This window comes from Colobus angolensis, unplaced genomic scaffold, assembly GCF_000951035.1.
Source record: "Colobus angolensis palliatus isolate OR3802 unplaced genomic scaffold, Cang.pa_1.0 Scaffold204, whole genome shotgun sequence".
In the NCBI taxonomy this organism is placed as follows: domain Eukaryota; kingdom Metazoa; phylum Chordata; class Mammalia; order Primates; family Cercopithecidae; genus Colobus; species Colobus angolensis.
Window position 1 is genome coordinate 2,356,430 of NW_012115200.1, and position 12,936 is coordinate 2,369,365.

Here is a 12,936-nt window from a genome sequence, read left to right on the forward strand (position 1 = left end):
CTCCAGCTCTCAGCTGCGGGAGGCGGGGCAGCTCCGTGCTGCAAGGCGGCAGCTCTGGCCTGAGCTCCTGCTTTGTGACGAGCTCTGCTGGGGACTGTGTTTCAGTACCAGCCTCAGTGCCAGCTGCCAGGCTTCCCCAGCAATTAATTAGGAGGCCCTTGAGCATCTCCCCAGGACGTGTTTCTGCACCTGTAACTTGTGCAGTCTCCTCATGTGAGAACACACTCTGGTGGCTCCAGAGAGGCAGCACCTACCTCCAACCAGGGCAGCACAGACACCAGGCCACGTCCTGTCCTTTGGCAGGTAGTTTTCTGGTAATATTTGCAAAATTACCAAAGCTCTCAATCTGAGATCTTGGTCTCAGAGCTCTCAGAGCTCTAGACGGGGCCAGACAAGAGCTGAGGGAGACAGTCAGGGCACCTTGGCTCTAGAATGTGGGGCATGGCTGACGGAGGCTGATTAGTCACTGAGAAAGCAAACCCTCAGTAACAAAAACCTATTTTCTTGTCTCTACTTGCTGCCTCCAGGTGTTGATTTTAGGTAATATTGAAGGAGACATCAGCCCAGTCACATGCATCTCAGGACACAGGACTCTAAGGAATTCTGAGATTTAAAACAAAAACAAACGGCAGGAAACTAAATCCCACAAAGGCAGAAGGGAAGTGTTTTTATCTCCCCAGAGTCACAAAAGCTCACACCGAACTGTTAGAGCAACAGAACAAAAGCACACCGGATCGCTAGAGTAACAGAACAAAAGGCCCATAGACAACATCTTCACATACTGCTGGGTGAAGAACCCCCAGGAACACCAGTGTGCGTGGGCAAGTCCAGGCCAGGGCCCTGACAGAGACAGAGACCGAGGCACGTCCCAGCCAGGCCCTGAACACCAGCCAGCCCGCGACCCCGTCATGAGCAGCATTCCCAGGCCCCTGCAGCTAAGAGGCTGATGGTAAGCAGAGGCAGACAAGAGCAGAAGCCTTCCAGGGTCCAAACCTCTCAGGAGCCCGGGTGGCCCAGGACGTTCCAAACGGCTGGACCCTAGACACAGACTGCTGAGCTCAGTACAGCAGCTGCCTCAACAGACAGAGATGCCAGGGAGTGGAGGGGCAGGTCCAGATAGAGTGCGGCGCAGAGCCAAGGGACAGGTCCCTAAAATACAGCCCCCGTCACAATCACAGACTCTAGGAGGGAGCCCCAGAACCACAGATCTGGAGACAGGTCCCCCCAAAACACAGCCCGTGTCACAATAGCAGACTCTAGGATGGAGTCCCAGAGCCACAGACCTGGGACACTGCCCAGGGCCACTGCTCTTATCACGGTCTCATCTGAACAGGGATGACAGAGAACCACCATGGTCCCACCCCATATACCACTACCAAGACCACCACCAAGAAGGACTGACGCTCGGAGAAACGTCCCCAGGTGGCAGAGGAACCACAGGGAGGCACATCCAGATATTGAATGACAATTCAACTGACTATTCAAAAAGGAGCTAAACATTAAAAGAAAAAAATAGGTGTTATAAAATATCAGCATGTCTTATTTTAAAATGAGTAAAAAAGAATATTGGTCAAAGACTTGAAAAACAGTCTGAAAAAATCTGGGAAATAATTAGAAATGAAAGGGAAAAAGTGGAAATGAAGAATAAACTAGAAGGAACACAAGAGTGAATAAATGTCATAAATGACATCATAGGAGGAATAGAAGGTGAGAAGGGAAGAGGAAATTCAGAAAGAGCATAATGACGAAGCGTCAACAGCGTGCAAAGGAGGTGACCCAGGAGGAAGCTGAGGGAGAACCAAACAGTTCACAGGTGACTCCAAGCCACGAAACAGAACAGACATGAAAGCAATTCAAGAAAATGCCCTGATGGAAGAAAGGCATCCACCTATATTTTCATAAGATACACCTCATATCTGGGAAAATGAACCAAGAATCACCAAGAGTTAGCTCTGTCATTGTCTTCTAAAGGATAAAGATAGTAACTAAAATTGACTAAAACATCAACCATGTTTGCATCCAGTTCACAGTAAGTTGGTCATCTTTCGAGGATACCAGGGAACCGATGCAGTATTTTGGAAATTGATATTTAAAGGAAAGAATCAACTCTTCATTGTGTGTTTTCAGTTTAAACAATATCTTGAGGGAGTCAATGGTTTATGAGGGTAAGTTCATCTTTATGAAAGTAGGCAAGCTAGTAAATGTGAATAAAATGGCAGAATTAAGAGATGAGCACTCAGCAATCTCTAAGGAAGTCTTAGATGAAGATAAATCATCTGCTGGTATCATATAAAGACAGACAAGTCGACATCACCTGCTTCCTGATGGAAGGAGCTCAAAGCCACCATTAGTCCTGCCAGAGCACTAATCAAACCTGACCCCGATAAAGCTCGAATCTGACTGCAGATTTACCAAAAATACAGAGGACAGAAGAACACGCCCCTAAACCATGCCCCAGGCATGATCTATGTCCAAACCATTCTCCAGGGATGAAATGACCTATGTCCACATGATGGGAAATGCATACTTGTAAAAAATTTCTCGCTCCTTCAAAACAAATGAAGAAAATAAAAATGAAGCATAGAAGGGAACACACCAGCACGTTAAAAGAGACTTAGGAGAGAAGCAGAGGGCAACACCCAAAACTGACTTAGTCCTGATATGAAAGCAAACCTCTAAGAGAAAATAAAACAGTCAAGAAAATTTAAACCATGACAGGGAGCCCATTTGATAATGTTAAGGAATCATTTCTGTTTTTAAAGATGTGACTATGTTACCATGCTTATATTTTTAATATCCTTGTATTTTAGTATTATAGAATATTTACAAATAAGATTTATATGATGTTGGGAGTTTGTTTCAAACTAATCTAGAGGGGCATGGACTAAAGCAGAAAAACGCTGGCCTTGAGTTGATGATGGAAAATGAATGCATGGAGGCGAACTATGTTGTACCAGCTTTTATGTGAAACTTTTCCATAATAAAAAGTTTAAAGTAGGTAAAATAACTATTACTCCTTGAGCATATTTGTTTTTTCATATATTTGTTGAGCCTTTTCAATCTAGTGTCAGGCAGCTAAGCACACACTGGGCCATCTTACGCCATCTGCCTCTCCTATCACAACAGAACTGTTTGGCTTTTATGGAAATCACTCCATCTCCTGGGATCTTTTGAACTGACCTAACCTGTTCTATTAGTCCATTCTCACACTATTATAAAGTACCACCCGAGACTGGGTAATTCACCAAGAAAGGAGATTTAAGTGACTCACAGTTCCGCACGGTTCAGGAGGCCTCAGGAAACTTTCAATTTTGGCAGAAGTTGATGAGGAAGCAAGGCCTGTCTTCCATGGTGGCAGGACAGAGAATGCGGTCGGGGGAGACTTCCACAAACTTTTAAACCCCCAAATCTTGTGAGAACTCACACACTATCATGAGACAACCATGCAGGAAATTGCCCCCATGATCCCATTGCCTCCCACAAGTCCCCTTCCCTGATACATGCTGTATTAGTCCACTTTCACGCTGCTGATAAAGACATACCCGAGGCTAGGTGATTTATAAAGACAAAGAGGTTGGATGGACTCACTGTTCCACGTGTCTGGGGAGGCCTCACAATCACGGTGGAAGGCGAAAGACGAATCTTAGACGGCAGCAGGCGAGAGAGAGTGTGCGTGTGGGAACTCTCCTTTATAAAACCATCAGATCTCGTGAGACTTAGTTACTATCACGAGAACAGCCGGGGAAAGACCCACCCTGGTGATTCAATGACCTCCCACTGGGTCCCTCTCCTGACACGTGGGAATCACGGGAGCTACAATTCAAGATGAGGTTTGGGTGGGGACACAGCCAGACCACAGCACGTGGGGATTACAATTCCAGATGAGGGTCGGGTGGACAGCCAGAGGCAAACCATGGCACCCATGTCCCCCTCACATGACCATTTTCTCTTTGGCTTCTCCCACCCTGGCTGTCCCCTCAGGGCCCACGCCCCCGTGTCCCTCTGCCTGTCATCCTGTGATCTGCTCTGACCCTCTCTTCGTCCTCGTTCAAGTTGAGCGTTTCTTACCACAGAAGTGACCACACTGAAGAGTTAACCTGTCATTTCTCATAATACAGAACAAATACGTTCTCTCTCATGGGAGAGGAAACTACCTGAGATTTTGATAAATTTATACCTCCAAGTGGTGATAGAGTGAGCCAAATATTTGATAACCAGCCTTGTGAAGAAAGTACTGAGTTTTGGGGGAAACTGACTCCCCCCCACTCACTCGGTGATCTCTGGATCCCTGCAGGGATGGGCATCAACCCCCCAGCAAACCCTGATTACGTCATCAATACGGGGTAACTGAATTATATGAAAAGAGTACTGAAAACACGCCCACCCTCTGGAGGGAAGCAAATAGGTGGGGCATTCCCGTGAGCACTCATGCAAGCTACACTGTGCATTTCACACGTCCACGGCCACAGCCACACAAAACAATCTGTCGACTTAAGAAAATATATTTCCACTTCAAAACACCGCATCAATTCCAGAAATCACAGGTGTGATTCGAGCCATGGTGTCCAGGTTTCTGATGCTCAGGCCCTCATTCTTGGGGGAAGTTGGGAGATAATTGCAACGATACCACTCAGCAGAGACCACCACCCTGTACACGTGAGGTCAGAGGGATAGAAGGGGACTGCGGACAGGATGCTCCCCAGAGCCCATTTGAAAGGGAGAGTTATAAAGCCAGAAGATCAAAGATCAAAGCAGGTCTGAACTATGAAAAGACCCGTTCATCAGAAACTGACAGCACCTCCAGACCCTGAGCAGAAAGGGGCCGAGTGGTCATGAGTCTATTTTCCAGTCCCAGGGAATATGCATGGTCCTTGCGAACGCAACCCTCTAAATAGTAAATAACAAGCTACTTAAAATGACACTCACCATGTAGATTAGACTATTTCAGTAATTTGAATGCTTGTCATTGTGACATACTTCTCCTCCGAGAGAATTTCAGGAAAAGTTTCATGTGGACCTGAATCACTTTCACAATCGATTTAATTCCATCTGGGCATGAATGCCCAAAATGTGTATCGATTGTGCCAGGCTTCACAGGAAATGTGGGGAGTAGAGACCGGTGTCCAAAACAATCATCATCTCAGCTTATTTGCTTGTTTCTTAAACATCATAATCTTACTGCTGATGAATCACACGTTGTGGGAGATTTTTAGTGTTCTTTGATGAGGCAAAATTATGCTATCCTCACAAAAAGGGCAGGTCCAAATGGACAGATTTCAGCAGGCCCCCGGAGGCATGTTCTCTAACTATATGGGCCAGATTCTATGACACAGGAATACATAAAAGCAGTTTGGAGCTTGAGGAGTACGTGGACTTATTGACCCTAACCTTCCCAAAGAGGGATCCAAATGCCACCGTGATGCTGGTGGTTCACCCAGCCTGGGGCGATTCACTCTGAGCAGGGGGCATGCAGGTTGGTGCTTCAGAAGAGCTTCGGGAAAACCTGCCCAATGGTGACGCGTCCAAACAGAGGGCATGGCTTTGTAAATCGGTCTATGAACGAATGCCCAGGATGGGATGGGAGTGCTCAGTCCTCGGGCTGGCTGCAAAATGAATGCCAAAGCGTTTTCCTCCCATATCTCAGAGCGGGCCACAGCCTCCCCGAGAGTCTCCCTCTCCCACAGAATCTTCAAGGCTGGAACCAACGTGGAAATGAACAGCTGCCAAAACGGAGGCAGCTCCATGCAAAACCTCTGTGCGTGTTTCAAAGTTGGCTGATTAAAACCAAAATTAGCGTTTCGATGTTGTTGAATGCCAACTGTTGGGAACCGAGGCCAGACCCACGGGACGGGAAGTGCAGCCGGGTGAGGAGGAGGACAGCCCGACTGCTTTGGATCCCGCCATGCTTTTCCACCCACACAAGTTCAAAATTCATCAACTCATGGCCACATTCCATGTTTCCTGTGCCTCAGGAAGCTCGTCTTGTGTTTTAAATTAAGCACACATACCCAAAGACCAACGGAGACCAGTTTAGCTGAGGTCCACGTGTGACGGTGAAATCAGACAGGCTGCACTGGGTTCTTTCCTGGAACCCTTGGCCCCCATCAGAGGAGCTCCTTGTCCATCCCCTGTGACCCACACAACATCCTTTGGCCCCCAAAAGTGACTTTCTATGGAGGAGATTTGGGGTAGCAAGGAGACAGCTGCCCAGGAGATTTTGAGGAGGAGGCGTCCTCCCTCCACAGCCAGTGAGCCCCGGGCCTGCCACGTGCGGCCCTAGACCTCCCCACATAGTGGTTCACAGGCTTCCACGTGCTGTGGGGCCAGGCGGCAGGACCCCTGGGGAAGGAGAGCTCCACCTCCTACCTGATCACCTCCCTGGCTTAGGGAAGACACTGTTATTCTTCTTCGCATTGTTCCTGAAAGTTTTGTGGTGTCTGCTTACTATTGAACCACTCAGGTCTAGTTCTATGTGTTTTGTTCATGGCTCCATGGGCACCCAGCAGACAGAAGAGTTCGCCCTGACCCCCCGGCTGCTGGACCTGCTAGGCACCCGCAAGCCCAGCTCTTGCTCCCTCTTCCCCTCTCTTCCTTACCATCCTTTCATCCTTTGCTAAAATGTTGAAAGGACTGAAAAGGTGAAAATGGGCACAGGCTCTGAGTCAAGATTTTGTTTTACCTTCATTGTGGCAAATATTCTTACTGCAAAAGTACATTTTTTAAAAGAAAAAACGCATATAGTGCTAAGATTCCTGACCACTTCATTTGGGTTCCTGTTGCAAGCCTAGGGTATCCCATGAGCAGGGCTGGTACAGGAGCCTGGTGCAGGATGAACGCACCCGTGGGCTGTGGCAGGACCCAGGGTCCAGCGGAATGTCTGGGCATCATGGGGCCAACAACAGCCCAGCTCAGGAAGAGCCTGGGAAGCGCCCCTCATTGATCTGCCTTTCAGAGTCCTCCCCACCCTTCTCTGCCAAACATGGGGCCCAGCAACCACAGCGTTCCTTCCATCTCCTTGTTCTGGGGAACTTAGACACACACATCCACACTCATCCCCTTATGTTCCGGGGAACTTAGACACACACGTCCACACTCATCCCCTTACGTGCAACTCACAGGCAGAGCAGGGCAGCCCAGCAGCCACACAGGAGGACACACACGTCCACACTCATCCCCTTATGTTCTGGGGAACTTAGACACACACGTCCACACTCATCCCCTTACGTGCAACTCACAGGCAGGGCAGGGGAGCCCAGCGGCCACACAGGAGGGGTTAAAGGGCAGGAGCCTTCCCCTGGCTTGATGGAAAACATGGATTCCCTACCTCGGTGCATGGCAACTCCCAAAATCAAACCGCGACCAGCCGACTTGGAGGGAGACCCACTGGCCGTGTGCACCCTGCAGGTACGCAGGCATCATCTCATCCAGCTGTCCCAGGGCCCACTGGGGTCTCTGCAAAGCCTCATCTTACATATGAGAAATCTGAGATCAGGGTTGGCTGACTTTGCCCAAAGTCATCAAGCAGGCAAGACATACAGCTGCAGCACCAAGCCAGGGCTGCCTGACCCCTAAACTTAACCTCTGACAGAGCACATGGCACCACCTACGCACTTGGCCCCCATGACCACTTCTACAGGACTCTGGAAACACAGCAGGGCTGAGCATGTGGGCACCTGAGTAGGCTGGGGGTGGCAGGCCCTGTGTACAGTGTCTAAAGTGCCCCAAGCCTCTGAGATACCTGCTTCAGCAGGTGCCCAGGACACTGCTAAGACAGAACCTGAGACCTCTATCTGTCCAGCGGCTGAATTAGCTCTTTGCTCATAGTCAATGTGGTCAAAATGATGCCTTTTCTTTCTACATCACCTGAGTACCCAGTAGGGAAGGACCCGCTGGGGAAGGGAACGGCCACCTACCGGTTCCTCTTGGTTTTCACATCTGAGTCTTCCCTGCCGTCTTCAGAACTGGACCCATCGCTGTTGTCAGCTGAAAGAAAATAAGATGAACAGGGTTAGAGTTGTCAGCGCTCAGGGCTTTGGCACAACCACCAGGTGACACTCACTTTCCAGCAGACTTATCTAGAAATTAAGACAACAGGCTTCTCTTAAAGATTGATGTGAAATCCTACAACGAGTTTCCTCTTGGCACACATGCTTTTACATTTCAGCGGAACAGAAATCTGACTGTGCTGATCTGCAGAGTGGTTCTCTTTAGATACTGTCTGTTTAGCAGGTGCTGGGCCTTCCAGAGGGGCTGGAGGGTGGAGAATTACAGGTGGATCTCTGCTCAGCCTCAGGGCGAGGACCCAGGATGAGCAAAGCTATGTCATGTTCTTGAGAGGGAACCATGAGACCAGGGCCACTTCTGTGGCCACTGCCCCAGGGAAGGGTGGCCCCCAGCAGCACCTCCAACAGGCCCAGGCTCAGCTCCTCTCCATCCACTACAACAGATAACGAGATTCCCCTACCCTGCATACAGCCGTGCCTCACTATGGATGCCCATCTACTTCCAAAGCCAAATCGATTTTGAAGACATGGTCCCCTATTTCCATTCTGAGGCGGTCAGCCCTGTAAATGTTTGATGAGCTTTTGGAATGAAAAAGTAAAAAGGTGCTTTGGTGTTTCCTATGGGTCTCCAGGAGGGAAGAGGAAAGATGATCGTGCAGATGGTCTGGAGTGTCATCGCTTCTTCCCTGACAGGCGGAGTGACTTCCACGTGCGCTGAGCATCACAACGGCTTCCCACCTGCTTCTCATTCTGTGTCTACCTCTGGCTCATTCCGCCCCTCCCAGTTTGGGTGGCCAACTGAGCTGGGCTGGGCTGGGCTGGGCAGAGCGTCCCACCATCTTCCCAGCCAGCCTTGGGCCACCTTCCCAGTGACTGTGAGCCTGCACTTCCTTCCTGGGAGGGTCTGCAATGAACACAGCGCTCAGCTTAGGACAAGCGCAGAGTTGATGAGAAAAGACATGTTTCAACAACTGCAGGAGTCTCTGCACATTTTCTTTCCATAAAACCCTACAATTCTCCCTACACCTGTTTTTAGAATTCCAATAATAGCTCTGTTACCAGCTCACTGTTCAAATCTATTTACAGGCTTGTTTTCAATGTGCAGCGTGGGGCCCGTGGTAAGAGGAGAGGGTCAGGCTCTGGAAGCCCCAGCTCGCTGCAGTCATTGCTGCATCATCCTTGGGGACCTCTGCCACCTGAGCTCCCCAGGCAGCTCATGGTCGCCCCTGCCCACATAGGCCACGGGACCACGGAGGCTGCCTTAGAAGGACCAGGGTATGGCATGTCTGCTCTGCACCTTCCAGCAAGGCCGCAGTGTCCATCATGCACACTCTGTACAGATGTTCCACCTTCTGAAAGGATGCAGGCCTCGGGGGAAGGAATTCCCATGGGCAGTGCAGAGTAGGGGACGAGCAGAACTTGGCCCTGGGAGGGTGGAGGAGCCACAGCCCAGGCGGAGCTTCCTGACTTTTCAGCAGCCCCTGGTTCTGAACCTGGCAGCGCTGACTCCAGGGCTGGATTGCTCTGCCCTGGGGGCCGCCCTGTGCCCTGGCCCTGACCCTGGCAGCGCTGACTCCAGGGCTGGATTCCTCTGCCCGGGGGCCGCGCTGCACCCTGCAGTGTCTCTCAGCCTCCCTGATCCCTGCCTCTCCCCACCATGCTAATGAAAATGCCTCCAGAGCTTCCCAAATGTCCACAGGGTAAATTTGCCCTTCCCAGTTGAGAGCCACTGGTCTAGAGCCAAGACCATTGATGACAACCGGGGGGCCATGGAAGGGAAGAGAGGACACTGGAGGGCACCCACTTCCTCCTCGCTGGCTGCCTTCTGCGTATGCTCCACAGCCCAACACAGCCCTCCAGGCCAGGACCCCAAAGGACACACTTTATGCTCCCTGCTTCCCAAGCTTCCCTCGTGCCACGCCCAGCACTTCCAGGCATTTCTGGTTTTTTCTGAGACGGAGTCCCGCTCTGCCCAGCTTCAGGATGAGGGCCTGCGGTAAGCACTTCCATGTCATGTTCTTGAGAGGAAACCATGAGACTGGGACCACCTCCGTGGCCACTGCCCCCGGGAGGGGTGGCCCCCAGCAGCCCCTCCCCCAGGCCCACACTCAGCGGCTCTCCATGTTCAGTCTGTCACCCAGGCTGGAGTGTAGTGGTGCGATCTCGGCTCACTGCAACCTCTGCTTCCCGGGCTCAAGCAATTCTCCTGCCTCAGCCTCCCAAGCAGCTGGAATCATAGCCACCCGCCACCACACCAGGCTAATTTTCACCTTTTTAGTAGAGACAGGGTTTTACCATATTGATCAGGTTGGTCTAGAACTCCTGACCCCAAGTGATTCACCTCCCTCGACCTTCCATAATGCTGGGATCACAGGCATGAGCCACCATGCCGGGCCACCTCCAGGCATTTCTACTTCCTGGCTGTGGGAACCTGCTCTACCCATTCAAACTGAGGACACTGGCCAGGCACAGTGGCTCACGCTGGTAATCCCAGCACTTTGGGAGGCCGAGGTGGGTGGATCACAAGGTCAGGAGTTCGAGACCAGCCTGGCCAACATGGTGAAACCTCGTTTCTACTAAAAATACAAAAATTAGCCGGGCATGGTGGCAGATGCCTGTAATTCCAGCTATTCAGGAGGCTGAGGCAGGAGAATCGCTTGAAAACACAAAGCAGAGGTTGCAGTGCGCCGAGATTGTGCCACTGCACTCCAGCCTGGGCAAAAGATCAAAACACACCCTGCTCCCTGCCTCAGCCTCTGTACCCCAACACCCTCCAAGGAAATGCAGGACTCCTCTCCTGTGTCCCTAAGTCCTCTCCCCCTGGGACTCTGGGTCCTGGGCTGTTACTGTGCCTTCCTGGTTTTCCCTCCCTGGTGCTCTGGCTTCTCCCTGGTCCCTCCTGGTCATTCCCACCTGGGTCACTGGGCCTTCTGGCTGTCTCATCCAGAGGCTCCGGGGCCTTACAGAGGCTCTCTCAGCTCCCCTGGACCCTCCGCCTGACTGCCTTTCTGCACCTCATGGTGTTCGAAATCTTTTCCAAGGTGTGCCTCCCGCCTGCTGTGTCCAGGGGAGGGAACATTCCAGCTCTGCCTGGAAGAAGGCATGGGAGCGGCACCTCTCCTCCACCCACACCAGAACGTACCCAGGGAGGCCACGGGGGAAACACCCACATTTCTTAAAACTTAAAAAACGAGGCCATACAATTACATGCATATTATTTAAAGTACATGTGTATAATATTGGTAATTTTTTAGGGTTTTAAACATTGGTTTGTTTTGAATAGTTTCAACATGGGCATAGCTTTCCTAATTACGATCGAGACTCATAAATAAAAGTATGTATAAATTAAACAGACTTAAAGAATACAAAACGAGAGGGGTTGCCGTGCACAACGGTGGCGTAGCAAGCTCTCTGGTTGGGTCTCCACCAAGACTGCCGTCAAGCTGTAAGGGGATTGGAAGCAAGTATTTCGGCTCTCTGGAAGCAGATCAGACACTTATAAAAGCTAGGACTGGTGTAACAATAGTGCTAGAGGCTGGGCGCGGTGGCTCACTCCTGTAATCCTAGCACTTTGGGAGGCTGAGGTGGGCGGATCACCTGAGGTCAGGAGTTCGAGACCAGCCTGGCCAACATGGTGAAACCCTGTCTCTACTAAAAACACAAAAATTAGCCGGGTGTGGTGGCGCATGCCTGTAATCTCAGCTACTCAGGAGGCTGAGGCAGGAGAATTGCTTGAACCCAGGAGGCAGAAGTTGCAGTGAGCCAAGATTGTGCCACTGTACTCCAGCCTGGGCAACAGAGCGAAACTCCGTCTCGAAAAAATAAAAAAACAAAGAAAAATAAAAGAATAGCACTAGAGAGGCTGCCATTCTCAGTTGACTGCAAAGACAAGGGAACTGAAGCTTCAGTCACCACACACAATGAAGAATACACACTTCAAGTCCATCACTTTGGAAAAGGCACACTTGGATGGCTCCAGCCTGCATAAGCCCACGTCAGCGATCTCTGGGAAGTGGGAGAATCCGATTTCCACCAAAGTTGCCCCATTACAATGCCTAGCATATCTACTTTTCAACCAAAAACTCAAAAGCATGCAAAACCAGGAAAGTAGGCCAATTCACCCGATAAAAAATACTTGACAGAAATCATCCCTGAACAAGTCTATGTGTAAAAAGTATCTCAAATGGAGTTAACCGTACACATTACAACTATAAAAGTTGTTGAAGAAAACGTAAGGGGAAAATCTTTGTCACAATGCTTAATCATTGCAGAGTTTCTGCTATGGGTGAGGAAACAGTTGTAGAAATCGGTAGTGTTGACACCTATACAGCATTGTGAACATACGTAATGCCACTGAATTGTACACTTACAAATGGTTAAATGGTCAACTTCATGATATGTATATTTTACCACAACGAGAAAAAAAAATCAAGGACAACTTGTTCTATGGCAAAACAAACAAAAAAAAAAATCAAAAGACCAGGAAAAATATTATGATACTATTGTAGCCAAACACTGATAGCCTTGATTTTCAAGTCCAAATAACTCAATAAGAAAGATAAGGAACACAAACACAAAACAAATGGCCAACAAACCTGTGAAAAACGGTTCAATTTCACTCAAAATTAAAGCAATGCCAACTGAAATGAAGAATGGCTTTAAGAATTAAGTCTGATGCTCTACAGTGCTAAGGAGATTATCCAGAATCTATCAGTACAAGTGTGAACTGATCCATCTCTTTGGGAGAAGATTCGGCAATACCTGCCCAAAATCTAGAATGCATGTACCTTCTGAGACAACAGTTCTAATAATGTGAAATTACACAATCGATATGTTTGCAGAAACGCTCCTAAGGTAAATACCTAGGTACGAAGATGTTCTTTCCAGCACTGTGTGTGTGAGCACAAAGCAGATGACCCAGACGTCCATCCAA

General features: G+C 49.6%; 1 protein-coding gene across 1 annotated transcript in view; it reads right to left on the reverse strand.

The window, feature by feature from the left end:
* Window positions 1–12,936, reverse strand: part of TCERG1L (transcription elongation regulator 1-like) — a 227,564-nt gene that overhangs the window by 38,758 nt on the left and 175,870 nt on the right. The window contains exon 9 of the mRNA XM_011941987.1: window positions 7,914–7,983. Coding sequence (XP_011797377.1) covers window positions 7,914–7,983 — 70 coding nt within the window. The remainder of the gene's footprint in view (window positions 1–7,913; window positions 7,984–12,936) is intronic.